At 41.6% G+C, this 18,879-nt stretch overlaps 1 protein-coding gene across 2 annotated transcripts in view; it reads left to right on the top strand.

The window, feature by feature from the left end:
• Positions 1-15,771, top strand: part of LOC124777387 (pseudouridine-5'-phosphate glycosidase-like) — a 143,611-nt gene extending 127,840 nt beyond the window's left edge. Inside the window, exon 10 of one of the 2 annotated variants that reach the window (XM_047252778.1) lies at positions 15,549-15,771. In XM_047252778.1, coding sequence (XP_047108734.1) covers positions 15,549-15,770 — 222 coding nt within the window. In that variant the 3' untranslated portion in view covers position 15,771. Of the gene's footprint in view, positions 1-4,890; positions 5,130-15,548 lie in introns of those variants that run through there. The other variant, XM_047252779.1, reaches the window with a different exon arrangement.
• Positions 15,772-18,879: the final 3,108 nt, after the last annotated feature.

Below are 18,879 nucleotides of genomic sequence, written 5' to 3'. Positions count from 1 at the left end.
TTTGTGGCCTATGCAATTTTTCTGTAGTGCAAGGGAAAAGATTCCAGCATTTCAGAGTCCTGTGTATCAGTTTGACATCAAGATGCAGCATATGCATCAAAATCATAGTCTGAGCCAATCGGAAGGCGAGATATGGTGTCTTCATTGCCATGTTTTACCTTAGGTCTGTACACAATTTCATACTAATACTGCAAAAGCAACAAAGCTCAATGTTGCATTTTTTGAACATTGTGTGTAGGAACAGGCTTTGGCAGGTGAAACAATGACTGCAAAGGCTTATGATCTGTCACTAAAAAGAACTTATGACCATACAAATAGTGCTGAAATTTGGTCACAACATACACAATAGCGAGAGCCTCTTTTTCAATTTGAGAATAATTGCACTGAGTTTTTCATTTTGAGAATAATTCCACTGAGTTTGAGTTAACAACTTCGAGGCAAAGCAATAGGTCTGTCTTGTGCGCCAGTTCTGTGCAAAAGCACAGAACCGATTCTGTAGGAAGAAGTGTTGATTTGCAAAACTACTGGCTTGGCAGGATCAAAATGCACCAAAGATCTCTCACTAAGTAAGGCATTTTTGAGATTCTGAAATGCATCTTGACAGTCTTTAGTCTACACAAAAGGTACACTCTTCTGACACAAGTGATGCAATTGAGCCGCGATCTGAGTGGCATTTGATATTAACTGAATGTAGTATGATGTCTTGCCTAGTACTGACTCCAGTTCAGACACATTCCGAGGAACAGGCAGGTCATGGATTGCAAGCAAATGACATTGGAGGGGTGCACACCCTGACTGTTTATCACATGACCTAAATACTGTAGTTCAGTTTGAAAAAAGTCATATGTTTCAAGATACACTTGAGTCCTGCTTCTGACAACACTCAGAAAAAATATGCAAGTTGGCAGTGTGTTCCTCTGTTGTATGACCTGAGACAACAATATTGTCAGGGTAATTTAAACAAAATGTCACTTTTCCAGTCAGCTGTTCCAAGTAATGCTGGAAAATGGTGGGTACAGAAGCATTGCCAAAGGGCAAACACAGATACTCGAACAGTCCTAAGTGTGTATTTACAACAAACACTCTCTGTGATTCTTCAGCCAGTGGAATTTGTTAGTAGGCATCATACAAGTCTATCTTAGAAAAGTAACATCCTGCACCTAGCCTGTCCATGAGTTCCTCAGGGCGAGGTAACGGATAAGTGTCAACTGCTGTCTGTGATTTGACTGTAGGCTTGAAGGCAACACAAATGCAAATGTGACCAGAAGGATAAGGCATCAAACAATGCATGGGATCAGTTACACCATTATCTTGCAATTCTTTCAGTTCACTGGCTACTTTGTCTCTTAAAGCAACTGGAACAGGGCAGGCCTGTAAAAACTAAGGCTGTGCATTGTCTTTCAGTGTAACATGTGCTACAAAGTTATTAACTTTTCTCATCCCTTTGGAAAATAGTTCAGGAAATTCTTTAAGCAAGCTAGCTACAGTGTATTTTGGTGCAAAAACAGATACTGAAAGTATATTGTCTTGGATGGTAAGTCAAAACAAATCAAAGGCATATAAACCAAATATGTTCTCACTGTCTCTTGATTTTAGCATAGTAAAATTCACTGTCCTAGTGTTAGATTTGTAAGTGGCAGGCAAGCTACACTGTTCAAGTACTGGAATTTCCTGTTCATTGTAAGTAGTAAGGTGCTAGCTAGATTTAGAAAGGCATAGTGAGCCTAACTGCACATACATGGTATGATTAAGCAAAGTTATTGCGACACCTTTGTCTAACTGAAAGTTCACACAATGGCCAGCAGTTTGAGATGAGAAATATAGTTTATTAGAATGTCGTTGCACAACCTTAATCTTACCTTAGTCAGAAACTGTTGTGGGTTTTGAAAACTTGCCTGTTTTTTTTTTTTTTTTCTTTTTTTTCTGGGAGTGGGCAAAATTGGCATTTTTGTTCCGTTGCAAACAAACTGCTTGGACACAGCCTTTTTTTCCACACATGTGTCACATTGTGTTATGTGATAGGCAATCCTCTCTTTTATGGCGAGCAAAACGTCTAATGCAAGATTTCACTAAATTCACAGGCCTGTTTACACATCTACGTGATTGTCCATGTGGCTGTGTATGGGCTCGTTGTTATGGCTGCTTGGGGCAGTCATGAGCAAGGGGCGACTCAACCTGACAAATTGTGGCATGGTCAAACTTATCGGCTGCTATGGCACCCGAATCATATTGCTCTAAGATTTTCAATACTTGGGGAAGTGATGTATCAGAGTACTTCAAGATCTGTTCCCATATTTTGCCATCTGGGATATTGAATGTTATTGTATTGCATATCATGAGATCACTGTAAAAGTTGCCACAATTACACTTAAATTTACACTTCCTAGTCATGTCCCATTAATTCTGTGTATCACTGATGGTACATCCATTCTGGCTTTTTCTGCTAGCAGAAGAACTGATGTCTAACTGCTGCTACTTGGACTTTCTGGTCATAATACTTGGTTAATGGAGCAATTACTTGGTCATAGCTGAGTTTGTTGGAAGACACACTTGGGAATTGTTTTTGTATTAGCCTGAATGCAGGGGACCCCACAATGAAAAGGAAGTCTTCTAACTTTACAGTACCATGAACATGACGAACTTGACAATGTGTTTGGAACTGAGTCAGGCATTCAGTCCATTCCTCTTCTGGGTCCTTAAATTGCTGGAACATAAGTATACTTTTTGGCAGCACTTGATGGGCTGGTTGGTTGGTCAGTTGTGCAGCCAATGCAGCTTGTGCAGCTAGTAGCTGCTGTACCGTTATCAGTAGGGCAGTTATTTGTTGGTTTGAAACTGAAAAGCTCGTGTTAGATCCATCACATTTGGCATCTGTGGCTGAGGCACGGGGGCAGGGGGTGGAGGGGGCAGTGAATTCATGGTGTACACAAATATGTTATATCAAAAAGCAAGCAAAGCCACTGAAAAGAGAAATTTGATTAGTTTTGCAGCTCCCCTCCTGGAATACATGCAAATACACAATAAAAAATTAGAAACACTTGAATATTAACACCCTTTCAAGCTAAAACAAAAGAGAAGAAAGCAAAATCTTCAGCCAAATTAATTAATTTTGATTGCCACTGAATTATCTGTAGAGTCTTGTATCATGGAAGCAAGGAACAGGATGTGGTTATTGGTAGCCGGTATACTCATTCTAAAACACAAATGCAAACATGGATTAACTTGGTTCTTTATTTACATGAACAGATAGCTGCTACTTAACTTTAATCAAGTTCATGTGTTGTGGTACAAGCCATGCACAATAGTCCTCTTGCTTACAATATCAGTATATTGCTATTACAATTAATCTGCTCGTTATGTACCGTTGTAGCCAGTGATATGAGCTCGAATGCGAATTAGTGACTGAGTGAGGCCCTCCAGTCAGTGGCAGTGGCCTAAATACTTGCTGTTGAGAGGATGTTGGTGGTGTGTTGCTAGCTGGTGTGTCTTTGGCCTCTCTTGTGATAAGTGCACTTGATCCAGTGCCTGCTATCAATCTTTGCACTACATCTTTGCCAACTGGTGTGCTGGCAACAGCTTATGCCAGCACAGATGCATTGTCAGTGTGCAATGCCTTCCATCACTGTGGAGGAAGGTGATCAAGATGTAGGGCAATTACACTGAGGGCTGAATGTCTGTCAAAAGTTTGGTATGAGTTATAACCAAGTTGCCTCTACTTTTTATCCAACCCATGTAGTAGCATTTGCTGATACCTGATTCCAAGTTTTCATATCACTTATGAGGTATTAAATATAACTAATCTCTCAAATTATTTTCAGAGAGAAGAATTTAAATGTTGTTAAAATTAGTTTATTTCATTCAAACAAGGAAAACAAACACTATGTTTTTATGTATTTTTCTTATTGAGATGAAGCTAGGTATCATGCACTGCATTTATTTTAAGTACAAATACGATGGATCGCAAATAATGCATAAGCCAGTTCTTTTCCAAACAATTACAGTTACATAAATAATTAATTAGTTAGTATTTCAAATAATCAGTCAGAAAATCTTGACAACTGTCTAATACAGACTATCTTGTTACAACAGACTTTGTGCAAGAACGCTATTGATCAGTTTCCTGACGAAATATGGTAGTGAAAGCAGATCAGTAATCAATTACCACAATCTAAACGATGTAGTTACAGCTATTGTGACAGTTGTGACCTTTGCTGTGTATTCAGTCTAAAAACATTCATATTCTATTAAACAAGCTTATTGTGTGGCATAACTTATTCTCTACATCATGATGGCAGATGGATCTAGTGGCAGCTCTTGGAATGATGATGATGCAACCTAGTGGCTGCTAGTCATTGCTAATGTCATACTTTCAAGTCTGTGTGGCAGATAACTTCTGTCTTATAGTACAAGCCCATCATTGTATGTGGAAGGAAAAATGTAATAGTATTTCTTCTTATCACTTAACACTCTGGTTATTAAAGTTACTTAATATTACGGTAAAAAATTGGCTTAACTAGATGGTGGTGGACCTCTTATATCTTTTAGGCACTTACTACACTTGGGAGGATGCAATTGTCAACAAATTAGCCCTTAGGATCTTACATGCACTGAGTACCAGTTATGGCCTAGGAAGATGCAACACAAATATGGGGTCTGAATAATGAAATCTGTAATATTTGCTATCTCATAATAGTAACTGAATCCTGAATTAAAAACTTTGCCTGAATGCTCAGAAATTGTTGAAGGTGAACAGCAGTGTTTCGATTCTTGAGTAAAAATCACGATGTAAGCATAACTCAGTTGCACAGAATAAATGAACTGACATTTATGAAACAAAGCTTTCATTCCCCGACACAGACTAACTCTAATTAAGCCAACTTTCCATTTCAGCCATAGGACATCACTGCAGTTCAACAGAGTAAAACATCAAGAGTGAAACCTAAAAATAACTTTCAGCAGAAATGAAAATCAACACTACTGTATTTCCTCATACTAAATGCAGTCAGGTATCACTTAGCATTTCTAACTAGCCCTCAAATACAGTCATTGCATTCAAGAACAGCAGCAGTATCCTGTTGGCACAGTGTACATTGTTAAAAAGTCATGTCAGAATATAACTTTCTTTTAAACATTTTTCTTTTTCGTAATTTCAACCTGCATCAGTGAGATTATGGACTCTTTACTGGCTGCCTTGTTCTTGCCTGGTTGTCAGCAGCACACTGCTGTCAACTAGTTATTGAATTCACAGATCATTTAATCAGCAGCGGCCCCCTGTAACTTAAATTATGCTTTCTATAACAATGAAAACAATCAATTATTGATAAGAAATTTTAATTGGGTAGGTAAAAAAAATCTACTCAAAAGTGGTGGCAGAACACACACATAAAAGACTGTTGTGATTGGTAGGCTTTTGGAGCCAGTGGTTCCTTCTTCAGGTAGAAGGGTTGAAGGGGAAGGAAGAAAGGTGAAGGAAAAGGACTGGAGAGGTCTAGGAAAAGGGGTAAATTTTGGGAAAGTCACCCAGAACTGCAGGTCAGAGGAGACTTACCATACGGGATGAGAAGAAAAATTGTGCTTTCTGCAACATACATCAATGTCTATGAACATAATGGGAAACCCCACTTCTCCAGATGGTGTTTTCTTTCTCAGCTGTCCATATAACTCTGGTTAAGGTAATTTAAGACAGCCAATATTAACAGTCCACCACAACTATTTTCCTATAGCTGTAAATGTATTCACCAGCATACTCACATATCAGTGGAGTAACAATGTAACAAAAACAGTAACATAGGCAAAATTCATGACAAAGTTGACACTAAGACTATAATATGAAGAGATCCAGCCAATTCACGAAATTCATTACAATGGGAATGAAGGATATGTTGGGGAGTTCCCACCTGATCAATTATGAAGAGCTGGTGTTAGAGGGGGAGAATCCAGATGTTACAGGCTGTGAAGCAGTCATTAAAGTGAAAGACATAATTTTGGACAATATTTTAAGCAACTGTGTGGTCCATGTGTTTCTCTGCCACAGTTTTGTGGTGGCCACTCATGTGGATGAAGAGCTTGTTAGTTATCAGGGCCATGTAGAATGCAGCACAGTGGTTGGAGCTAAGTTTGTAGGTCACATGTATGCTTTCACACTTGGCCCTGCCTTTGTTGGGTTAGAGGAAGGCAGTGCCAGGATTGGAATACGTGGTAGTGGGAGGATGCATGGGGCAAGTCTGACACCTGATTGTATTGCAGGGATATGAGCTATGAGTAAAGAGGTTAGGGGCAGTAGTAAATTAAGGATGGACAAGGATATTGCTTATATTGGGCAGGTGATGGAATACCACTGTGGGAGTGAGGGGGAGGATATATCATATTTCAGGGCAGGATGGGATATAGTCAAAACCCTGGTGGAGAATGTCAGTCAGTTGCTTCATTTCTGGGTGGTACTGAGTCACAAGAGGACAGCTTCTTTGTGGCTGGGCTGTGATGTATGGGGGATGGTAGATGACTGGTGAGATAAGGTATTGTAGATCTATCTCTGGACAAGGTTGGTAAGGTTATTTCAGTCTGTGAAGGCCTCAGTGAGACCCTTGGCGTATTTGGAGGGAGAATGCTCATCACTACAGATGTAACAACTATGGGTGGCTAGACAGTGTGGAAGGGACTTCTTGGTGTGAAATGGGTGGCAGTTATCGAACAGGATGTATGTTGATGGTTGGTATGTTTGATGTGGATGGAGGCACTGACGTAGCCATCCTTGAAATGGAGGTTGATATCGAGGAAGGTGGCTTGTTGGGCTGAGGAGGACCAGGTTGATGATTAGAAACGATTTCTGTAGCTGGCTTGTGAATGGGTCAGATAGGATGGTGATATGCAGATGTCCATTATTGTACCACAGATTTGTTTGTAAGTAATGCCTTCGAAGGAGAAGTAATTATGGGTGGAGTTGTAGTTGGTCACTGGTCACAGTGGGAAGGAGGTTGGATGTCTGGAGACAGTCAGGCTGTGGGAAAGATAGTGTTAAATAGCAGCAAAGTCATGGACGTTGGGGATGTTAGTATGAGGGAGATATCATTGACAGTGCTAGGCAAGTACCAGCTGGTAATAAACCAGGTCATTGTGGAAGAATTTGATGGTGGGATTCCATGAGCAATGAAACAATGTAGGAACAGTATGTGGGACTGGGCTCTGGCTAGGGATAGGAAAATATTTCTGTATTGGGGTAGATGGATGGAGCAAAGATCCATAGTGGAGGTTAAAGAATACATAAAATTATCTAAATTAATGATATGAATATAATAGAGGGAAACATTCCACGTGGGAAAAATATATTTAAAAACAAAGATGATGTGACTTACCATACGAAAGCGCTGGCAGGTCGATAGAAACACAAACAAACACATATATATACACACAAAGCTTTTGCAACCAATGGTTGCTTCGTCAGGAAAGAGGGAAGGAGAGGGAAAGACGAAAGGATGTGGGTTTTAAGGGAGAGGGTAAGGAGTCATTCCAATCCCGGGAGTGGAAAGACTTACCTTAGGGGGAAAAAAGGACAGGTATACACTCGCACACACACACATATCCATCCGCACATTCACAGACACAAGCAGACATTTGTAAAGGCAAAGAATTTGGGCCGAGATGTCAGTCGAGGCGAAAGTACAGAGGCAAAGATGTTGTTGAAAGACAGGTGAGGTATGAGCGGCGGCAACCTGAAATTAGCGGAGGTTGAGGCCTGGCGCATAACGAGAAGAGAGGATATACTGAAGGGCAAGTTCCCATCTCCGGAGTTCTGACAGGTTGGTGTTAGTGGGAAGTATCCAGATAACCCGGACGGTGTAACACTGTGCCAAGATGTGCTGGCCGTGCACCAAGGCATGTTTAGCCACAGGGTGATCCTCATTACCAACAAACACTGTCTGCCTGTGTCCATTCATGTGAATGACAGTTTGTTGCTGGTCATTCCCACATAGAAAGCTTCACAGTGTAGGCAGGTCAGTTGGTAAATCATGTGGGTGCTTTCACACGTGGCTCTGCCTTTGATCGTGTACACCTTCCGGGTTACAGGACTGGAGTAGGTGGTGGTGGGAGGGTGCATTGGACAGGTTTTACACCGGGGGCGGTTACAAGGGTAGGAGCCAGAGGGTGCGCATTCTACTAATAAAGTCTGGGCAGGTGGGGAAATCCTTGGGTGCTTGAGGCAGGATAATTTTCCCAGGTAGAAATGGGTTCTCGCCGGAAACAAATTCAGACATGGTTTCCTGTAAGCCAGGTTTAAAGGTCAAACGGAGACTGAGTAACACCCAAGGAAACGCCTCCGACCAGAGGCAGTCTTGGCACTTGAGTGCTGTTTTAAGGGTGTGGTGCCATCCTTCCACTAACATTGCTTTGTGTGTGGTAGACTGTTGTATGAATTTTTTTGATATCGCAAAGGTTACATAGAAACATGTTAAGTGCAGACTCAAACTGTCGACCCTGGTCAGTGGTGATAGTGGACGGGCAACTGAGCCTAGTGATCCATGATGAGACAAATCCCTTGGCCATGGTTTCTGCTGTGGTGTTGGGTTAAGGAACAGCTTAAACCCAACGAGACATGTGGTCGAGAGGATATATATGTGGCCCTTTGACGGTGGCAGATACCCGATAAGGTCAATATGTACATGACGAAAATGTCCTTGCAGAATGTCAAACTTGCCGGGGGGGGGGGGGGGGGGGGGAGGTGTGGTGTCTGCGTTGGCAGTAAATGCAGCTGCTTTCCCAGGTTTGACAGTCCTGCTTAACATTTTTCCAAACAAAATGCTCGGTGATGAGGCATGTGGTTGCTCAGATGCCAGGGTGGGCGTGGTTATGCAAGGTGTCGAAGGCTTGTTGGCGCAACATGGGAGGGAGCAATGGCCACGGAGTGCCAGTAGAAGAGTCGCATCACACTTCATCCGAAACGCCGGGGAACTTGGCTTTGGTAAACACAAACGATGTCTGAGGATATGTGAGGAGAGGTTGAGATTCCCCGTCAGAGGCCTGGAGAGTGGCGAGGTCGGATAAATTGACGATGCGTGAGACAGTATTGATCCGCAAAAAGAAATCATCAATGTCAGGGCGAAAGTGTTTGAAGGCTTCATAGACTGCCAGAAGTTCTCTATCAAAAGCAGAATATTTCTTCTGTGCTGTAGACAGTTTTTAGAGAAGAAATGAAGGGGTGAAACCGTGTCGCCTTTGTGTTGCTGTAATACTGCCTCGACCGTGATGTCGCTGGTGTCTGTAGTGATGAACAACTCGGCAGATGGATCAGGGTGGGCGAGTACAACGGCGTGAGCTAACACTATCTTTAGAGCCCTGAAGGCCTCTATCATAGGTTCAGTACAACGGACTGTCTTAAGGCACGAAGTCTGTTTGCCGGACAGCGAGTCTGTCAGCAAGCCTTCACAGCGGCAGAAGAAGGTAGATGACGGCAGTAGCAATTTACAGTACCCAGGAAATGTCAGAGTTCATTGTACGTAGGCGGAGGTGGCAATGACGTGATAGCCTGCACGCGGGATGTGGGAGGCTGTATTCCGTCTGCAGAGATGGTGTAACCCAAAAATGTCACAGAAGACTGGCACAATTGGAATTTATCTTCATTGACCTTGATACCGTTGGAGTTCAAGGTCTGGAGGACCTGGGATAAATGATCTTTGTGGTCCTCAGTCGACTTGCTGAAAATGGGAATGTCATCCAGGTATGCAAAGCAGAACTCGAACTGTCGTAAGATTGAGTCAATGAAACATTGCCACGTTTGTGCCGCATTCTTTAAGCCAAATGGCATGAAGTTGTATTGGAACAAACCAAGCGGCGTGATGATAGCAGTCTTTGGAATGTCTTCTGGTGCTACGGGAATCTGGTGATGGGCACGTTTACAGTGAATCACGCTAAATTGTGGCACCCGATAACATATGGATGAAGTCGTTTATGTTTGGCACGGGGTAATTGTCCATGATGGTACGAGGGTTTAAGCATCTGTAATCACCATACATTCGAAAAGAACCGTTGTGTTTGGTGACGAGGTGAATCGGTGAAGACCAATTGCTGTCCAATGGCTGTAGAATGCCTGCCTCAAGAAGTTCATTAATTTGCTGCCGGGCCATGTGCAACTTAATTGGGTTGAGGCGTCTAACCTTGTGCCTAATAGGAGGGCCGGCAGTGGTAATTATCTTGTGTGTAATTCCGTCAGTGATGGAAGGGACTGAGAACTGCACTCGAGGCTGAGTAACTTCCTGACGTGAAGTTTTGGGACGAGTGGGGCGCGATGAGGTGTAGCCGTTAGCGCAAGTGTAAAAAGGCATCACGAAAGTCACTTGCCTATTACATGAGAGCAGCGTGCACTTGTTTGGAGAGGTTGGCTGCACGTGCAGCATGGAGTGGATTGGGGCGCGCAGTGACTGTCTGTTATTAGCTTTGCCTTGAGTAACCGGGGTGGGCGAGAGAGGCGTTGGCGTTGTGCGGGGAACGGCAATGGCCGCCGAATCACGTAGTTGGCACACGAGAGAGGGGGAATGTTTACCAACATGTGGGGTGGCTGCCTGCATGGGGGCATGTTCGCATCATGCGTGCAACTGTCATTAGAAGCACTGAAACAGATGGCACTGCACGTAGTGGGCGTGTGGTGGGTGCAGAGATCACTCAACGCGAATCGTCACATGCAATGAATGTTTTTGAACTAACCTGATGAGTGTCCTTGCTGGTGTCTGCTGATGAAGGTCGATCAGGTGAAGGAACTGTAGATTGCAGTTGCAGCAGCGAGGTATGAGCCGTGGTTAGCTCATCGAAAGTGTGAGCAATGTGTTGTTTCAACTCGTTGTTTTGCCGACATATTTGCGCCACTGCGTCGTAATCTGACAGTAGATTAGTGACACAGGTCACAATTTTATTTGCGAGGCTGGAGCACTTGTGAACCAAATCACATGTTGCGACGGAAACGGAAAGACAAGCACAAGTGCCTGAGCACGGTATTTGAGCATCAGAAGGGTGGTGTAGCACTGAACCTTGGACTATGTTCGGGGAGAGTTTGTAATGGGACAAGAAATCCATACCAAGAACTGGTTCATCAATGTTGGCGATGTAAAAAGTCCATGGGAAATGTAGATAAGGAGAAAGATGCACCATAACTTTAGCAGAGCCGACAGTTTGTAATGTTGATTGGTTGAAAGTGTAGAAGCAACTTTGTCTGTGAAAAAGCGGGAGGAGCCAACGATGTTGGTATGATGGACACATCAGCGACTGTGTCGACTAGGAAAACAAGCCACGACAAAATGTCAGTCACATATAAACGACCACTCGGCCGAGAGGACGAGTGGATGGAGTGCAATGTTTGAGGATGCCTGTGAAGTTCCCCGCAGGACTCAGTGTCTTTTAGATCCTACGGTCGGCGTTTGGATGCTGTCAAGGTAATCTGCACTTCTTGGCCTCATCCCCGAAAATCTTGTGGTACCAACAGTACAGATGAGCCGGTGGCGGTGATTGTAACAGCGGAGGAGGTTTGTCCTCGTTCATCTGTTCCAGAATGTAAACAGGGACGTATGGTGCATCTGCGATTCTTGAGTGCTCAGAAAAAGGAGAGAGCAGGCGAGTACTGCCCAGTGGTGTAGATGGCATGGAGGCAGAAGGAGCCCTGCCTCTACCCGCAGACGGCCGGTAAACAGGTGATGTAGTACCAACCAGTGGTGAGAGGTATGCTGGTTGTTTTTGTCGCAGTAGTGCATACAGCTGATCTGCAATGCAAAGACGAGTGCTGATAGACTCAAAGGAGTGCAGTAACAGGTGTATCTGCAGGTCGGTACGTAACTTGGCAGACCATACCACCCACAGGGTAACGCTCGGCATCATGTATTCACTCACAAGTAGCCAAGGGCGGCGCCAGAGTTGTGACGGAGTGTGATCCCCCAGGTGTTCATTGTACAGGATCTTGATTATTAATTCCTGTGGTGACCAGGTGAGTTGGTCCAATATTGTCTTCTTGGCAAACTCGTATTTTGGTGGCGGCGGTGGTGAAAGGAGGGGGTCACAAATTAAATTTGAGTGGTCATGGAGGTGCACAATGAGACTTATAAATTTAGAGTTGTCATCGGTCACCTGATGTAACTCAAAAAGGTGCTCCAGAAGCGCGAACCTTGAAACAGGGTTGTCCTCGTATAAAGGAGGGGGCGGCTTTGGTGTTTCTTGGAAGGCCTGCTCTCCTGTGGTAGCATAGGCTGTCCAGTAACCCAGCACTACTGGCATGGGCGTGTTACTAGAGAACACGTCCCGAACAACGGCCGGTTGCAATGTCCCTGATGAGTCACGGAAGCATGACATGGCAGTCATGGTCGGTACCGTGGGAACGAATGGATGGAGTGGCGCATGAGGTAGGCCCATAAACTGGACTGGAGGTTAAAGGCACAGTTCTTAAATTGTCCACCTCAGAAATGACATGGAAGGCTGGCGCGGCAGGTGCAGATGGTACTGCAGAAGGAGTGAATGACTGTATGGTCGGAATCGGGCCCCCCCGAGAGTGAGGCAGGGTAGGGGGGAGGTGGTTTGGTACTTGGTGTGGCAACAATGAGAGTTTTCTGTACACATTGGGAATGCATCCCATGGTAGGACCATAAATCACTGGTGAAACCTGCTGGCCGTCACATTGTCGTGGTACAACGTTCCTGGATGGTGAAGTGCCGTCAGGTGTGCTAGAACCCATGTGGTTGAGAAACTGAGCGACAGATCTGGTGGTTGAGCCTGGCGAACTTGATGTGTAAAAATGTCCATTATTAAATTGTGAGGAAGGCAAAACTGGAATAGCTTGATAGCAGCTGACCATGTGTGCATTTTGCATGAATGGCAGCATTGCACACAGCACTAATGTAACTGATGTTGCGGAGCATAGAGGATCAAAGCACGTGTGCGAATTTGGGTCCCTTTGGACACTACATGAGTGATCGATCGTTACACGATTCTGGAAATCGTCCACTTCATCTTTCACATGTTGATGTGCGCAGTCCAGCGACACGAAACCTGAGTTCACTGTTTGAGGTAACGGCGCTACACTCAGCCTTTGTAGAGCTGGAAAGTTTGAGGTTAACTTCATTGGAGATTGTGAATCACTGTGCGTTAGTGGTGAAACAACTGCTGGGAGGCGATTGGAGTGGCCTGATGGTAGAAGCTGAGCCTCCAAATCCTCGTATAAACTATTGGGTGAGGCAGCCATGGCATCGAACGTAAAACCTGTTGATTCCACACAGCCGGCGTGGAAGTTGCGGAAGACATAGAAACTTCGGGGTCACCAATATGGGAAACAGGAATACATATATTTCAGTACAAAGAAAGATACACTTGTGCACTTTACAAGGTACAAAGGCTGGCTGGGACATTAAAATGGTGGCTCATCAGAGCAGTTAGAGTTCAAAGATTGTGCTTTACATGGTCGATGTGACCTATTGATGCCACAGCACTATGGAAATGACAACACACTGAAAGAGGACATTTGTGACTGTTTCAACAACTTAGTAGTAACCGAAGGCATAAGTAAGCTTGTGCAGCAGTATGACAAAAGTTTAAATTTGGACAGTGACTACCAGTAAGTAAAAAATAGCTAAGATATTGAAACACCTTGTAAAATAAGTTTACTCTCATTATCTTGGATAAAAATATCTGGAGAAATAAATGTTCTTTACTATTAGAATGGCCCTCATACATTCTTGATAAATGCAGTCGGTTGCAAATTTTCTCCACCCAAGACTAACTTGATCAGTGTAAAATGTTCACTTTTCTTATTAAATCACAAATTTTGAGGACTGATGAGTAAAATTAATGAACTACTTACTTCATTGATAAATTATAGTCATCAAACACAATTGACATAATGTGACACACTGAACATCATGTGACCAATGGTATGGATATGTTAAATGTTACAGGATTTAAATTAGGTATCTACTTCCATAGCATAGGTAAGGAGAAAGAAAGAGTTGCCTTTTATAAGAAATATCCAAACATTTAAGAATATAGCTGCTGATAAATTTTACCTATAGCAGCAACTGAAAGCATGTGCTACTGAAGTAGAATTTTGCAACAAATATATTATTATAATAATTTACATCAGTAATCTGTAGGAAATTTTAACCTATTTATAATTCACATTGAAGCTTTGTTGGCTTGTTTAACAGCAAAATAAATAAATAGTGGCAGCTAGTGATGCTGATTAAGTTTACATCCAACTAGAATAGCTGACTGTGCCAAATCACTGAGCAATGATATCTTTATAGATCCAGGGATATGGATCACATCACAAAACCAATAGCCCATGGTCCATCAGTTCCTGCAGCCTGTTATGTTAAGCATAGATACAATTAGACAATCTATTAAATCTAAGTTGACAGGGTACTTCATGGACTAAAGGTTGAGCATCTTAATAAACTGGTCAGAAAGGTAAACTGGAGAGATATTTACAGTGCTCATTACATGAATGAAAACTGCAATACATTTAATAATAATGTTCTCCCAATATTTGAAAATAATTTTCACTCAGAAGTAATTGAGATTGACTGATGTCTGTAAAAACCATTGATTACTTAAAGAATAAACGTATCTTGTGGGACAAAAAGGAAACTGTATTTGTCATTCAGGAATAACTTCAATTTTGATACTGTGCTCTTTCGACAAATGCCACAGAATATTGAATATTGTACACTAACGTCTACCAAAATTGCTATGTCAGCAAGAATAGTAAGTAACACAGTTTTACTTACTGTGTGTATACAGTATAGTAGATGGAATACTTACGTGATTAAATTTGTAAGCGATGTGTGCAAATTTTAGTAAATGGAGTGCAGTGTTACTGATCTAATTCTTGTAGTCTCCTCTCAGTTGAAGTGTTGTTGGTCACCTTGAAGTTGAAATTAAAAAAAATATTGTGGGATGTTGTTTGCTCAAAAATGTACACAGCACCATAATTTAAATTGCACTAACACACACATTTATTCTTCACTAAGTTCAGTTATTGAGAATGGTGACTAGTTTGTGCACTATGAAAATATATTTGTGCACTGAACCAGATCAGTACCTACAGTTACCTATAAACAGTGTAATGGTGAATTTGAATATTTAATTGTGGCAAAAAACACCTTTCACGTTTACACGAAAACATGACAGTTGACAAACAATACTATAATAGTTTATCAGAGAAGAATACAATGCACTAATTAGATTAATTCAGTCCATAATGAACATCACTCATTTTGATGACAATGATATTCTTCACTTCTTATCTATTATGACACAGTTCAGTTAAAATGTTCCTTAATTTGAGGTAGTGTAATCACTCAAAAATCTGTAAACATTACTATAAGAGGAGTCAAATGAAAATGAGATGGATGGGTAAGAAGTAAGCAAACTGTTTGTTATTTCAAAGGTAATCACCATAACTGTTAAATATTTATGTGGGATAGAAAGATCAATGTCTTCATGCAAAAATGTTTGCAGTTGCTTACAGAACCATGATTGTACCCAGGCCAACCAAATTGATGGACATGAATGTCTTTCTTCAGGGCTGCAAAAATATGAAAATCACACAGGCAGTGGTAGAAACTGTGCGGAGGATGTGTAAGGACTTCTCAGCGAAACTTTGGGTGCTGATGACTGCGCAGTTGAGCGCCCACAAACCAAACATCATCATCATGAGCAAAACATGCAGTGTAGTCAAACCAATCATGGGAACATATGGGCCTACCCATTTTACAATTTTGAATGAACTGCAAGAATTAATGTGATTTTGGCTCATAGAAAATGTTGCTGGTCAGAAATGTAGAAAAATACATTGACTCTTATTCTTATGTGATGTGGATCCCGTGGTTTAAAAGTGTGACCACCATATTGCAAATTAGGGTAAAATACATGAAATTATTAATGAGTGAGTTAATTGAACAATGCTCTGTGCCATTTTCTACTGAGAAATTGAAGTAACAAAAGTAGATATTCAAAGTTTGGAATGTAACAGTGCTATGATGAAATCTGCAGTGGAGAATGGGGCTGCTAATGAACTTGAATGATAAATATCTCTTCAATTTCTGGTAATTAGTTTTTGAAAATTCAAAGTACTTTGCAGGAAAGCAGGACTGCCAGACTTTCTATAGGTATTGGTGATCTTTCTTAAATATACTAATTACCTCATAGCCTTTTGTGCCTTGTGAACTGTAGTACTCACATCAGTTAATTGTATTTTCTAATTATGTGTATCTCAATGTAAATTCATTACACCAATGTGACCCAAACAACTGAAATGGTTATCTTAATGATAAATTCAAGTGAAATCCACTTTAAGTAAGAACGTGAGATTTTTATGTAAGAGTTACATCCCAATACACAGATGTATAGAAAATAAGATAAAAATTAGAATAAAAAGGTTGCTTATGGGAGCAGAAGAAACATAACAAATGAGAAGTCTTCATCTTGCTATGTGACAAGATATGTTATCTTGCAGAAACATTGACTCTAACTGAGTTGAATCAAACTGAGACTGTATGACAGAAATGAGTACACCTTTCATTCTGCTGCAACTGTATACTCGAGTTCATCAGTTGTAGTGGCTGGCAAATGGTGATGTGCCAGTCTCTCAGAAAACCATGACTGGAGGTTTTCAGTGGAGGGGAGGTTTGGAGAATGTGCTAAACCAGGGCAACAGTATTGAGGTAAGTCAGGACAGCACAGGCAACGTATAGTCTTGCATTAAAGAGGTATTTCCAACAATATAGGACGCAGCCTCTGGCCTTAACACCCCAGAATGTAACATCTGCTGGTCAAATTACTGGCCGTTTGAACCAGAAGTGATCATATTGTGTACCCAGTGACACTTCATACCATAACGCAGGCTCTGGGCGTGCACGGAGATGACAAATGTACTGTGGCTATGTTCATTCTCCTTGGAACTTCTGCATATAAATGCATCCATTGTGATATGGTGAATGCAGAACCAGAACTCATTTGTAAAGATGATATGTTGCAGCTCCTGTGTTCATGGTTGTTGTTGGAAACATCACTGTTGGTGTGCCTCTCTCTGCTGCTGGTCAAGGGAAGTCACAACAATGGTCACCATGCTGATAGTTCATTGTGCTCCCTGATGTCATCACACAGTCCATGTAGATACTTGTCTTGCTACAAAAAAACAGTATCATGACACAAGGTATGTGACATGACAGTACAATTCTGCATGGCAAAGCAGACAATCTCTCTCTCCTCTCTGGTCCCAGTTGCAAGGAACAATTGAGATCCTGCATGGAATTGAGTATGATCTCCCTGAAATCATGAATTCCATATTGGCATGTAGAACATGGGTTCCTGGCCAAAGTGAGGAGCATAAACTTAAGTCTGGGTAGGCTATTATCCTGCCACTTTGAATTCTGACATGTACTTGTAGGCTTTTGTCCTCCTTGTACAATGCATAAGAAAATTGTCTCACATGCAGAGAACATCAAAATTTCATTTCTGAATGCGAAACTCGTTGTGTAATCCTTCCTTGCATGTAGAGTTTAGATAGTGGTGCTGCTACATACCTTATAAGGCTGTGATGAAACGCTAATGATTTGTGTATCCATGCTATTTTGATTTTTGTTGCATGCAAACTTCATAGTGTTGTGCTTTTAAAGACTAGTAGTTTAATTCAGACATTACAGCCAACGTGTTACCAGATGAGGACAGCCACATTAGGTAGAAAAATAAAGACAGTTTGGAATATAGTGAAAAAAAATATGGGCATTAATAAAGATGAAGAGTGCTAGATAGCTTTAATAGTTTAGTGAAGGACAAGATGGGTATTAGTAGAGATGAAGAGGGGCAGATAGCTGTAAGAGTATAGGGGATGTTGGTAACATATGTGTGGCATCACAGAACTCTTTAATAAGCACTTTTTACTGACAACTAAGAAGATGCCTTTGTTAGGTTTAGTACTGACCTGAAACTAGAATTTCCAGATCACGTCAGAGACATCTACATCTACATTTATGCCTACACTCTGCAAACCACTGTGAAGTGCATGGCAGAGGGTACATCCCATTCTACCTATTATTACAGTTTTTCCCATTTCATTCACTTAAGAAGTGCGGGAAAAATGACTGTTTAAATGCCTCTGTGCATACTGTAATTAATCTAATGTTATACTCTGATCCCTATGGAAGCAATACATAAGGATGTTGTAGTATATTCATAGAGTCATCACTTAAAGCCAGTTCTTGAAAATTTGAAAGTAGGGTATTTAGGATGGTTTACATCTATGTTAAAGAGTGTGCCAGTTCAGTTTCTTAAGCATCTCTGTGACACTTTCCCATGCATCAAACAAACCTGTGAAAATTCATGCTGCCACACTCTGTATACGTACAATATTTGCTGTTATATTTGGTATCGGCCCCACACACTTGAGCAGTATTGTAGAATGGGTTGCACAACTGATATGTAAGCAATCTCCTTTGTCAATTGATTTAATTTTCACAATGTTCTAGCAATAAACCAAAGTCTACAACCTGTTTTACCCTAACTGGCCCTGTGTGAATCACTGCATATCTTATCCCTGCAAAGTGTTACACCCAGGTATTTGTATGAGTTGGCAGATTCCAACAGTGACTCAGTGATGTTAAAATCATAGGACACTACATTTTTTTTCCATTTTGTGAAGTGCATAATTTTATGTTTCTGAACATTTGAAGCAAGTTGCCAGTATTTGCACCACTCTGAAATCTTTTCAAGATCTGCCTTAAAATTTATGCAATTTCTTTCAGGCGGTACTTCATTATAGATAACTGTGAAAAGTCTGAGGTTACTATTACTATTGTCCATAAGATCATTAATATACAACATCAACAGCATCCCCAGTCCAGTCACAAACTTCAC

The sequence above is a fragment of the Schistocerca piceifrons genome, chromosome 2, assembly GCF_021461385.2.
Source record: "Schistocerca piceifrons isolate TAMUIC-IGC-003096 chromosome 2, iqSchPice1.1, whole genome shotgun sequence".
Lineage (NCBI taxonomy): Eukaryota > Metazoa > Arthropoda > Insecta > Orthoptera > Acrididae > Schistocerca > Schistocerca piceifrons.
Note: the sequence above shows the minus strand (reverse complement) of the source record. Positions and strands in the feature narration are given on the sequence as shown.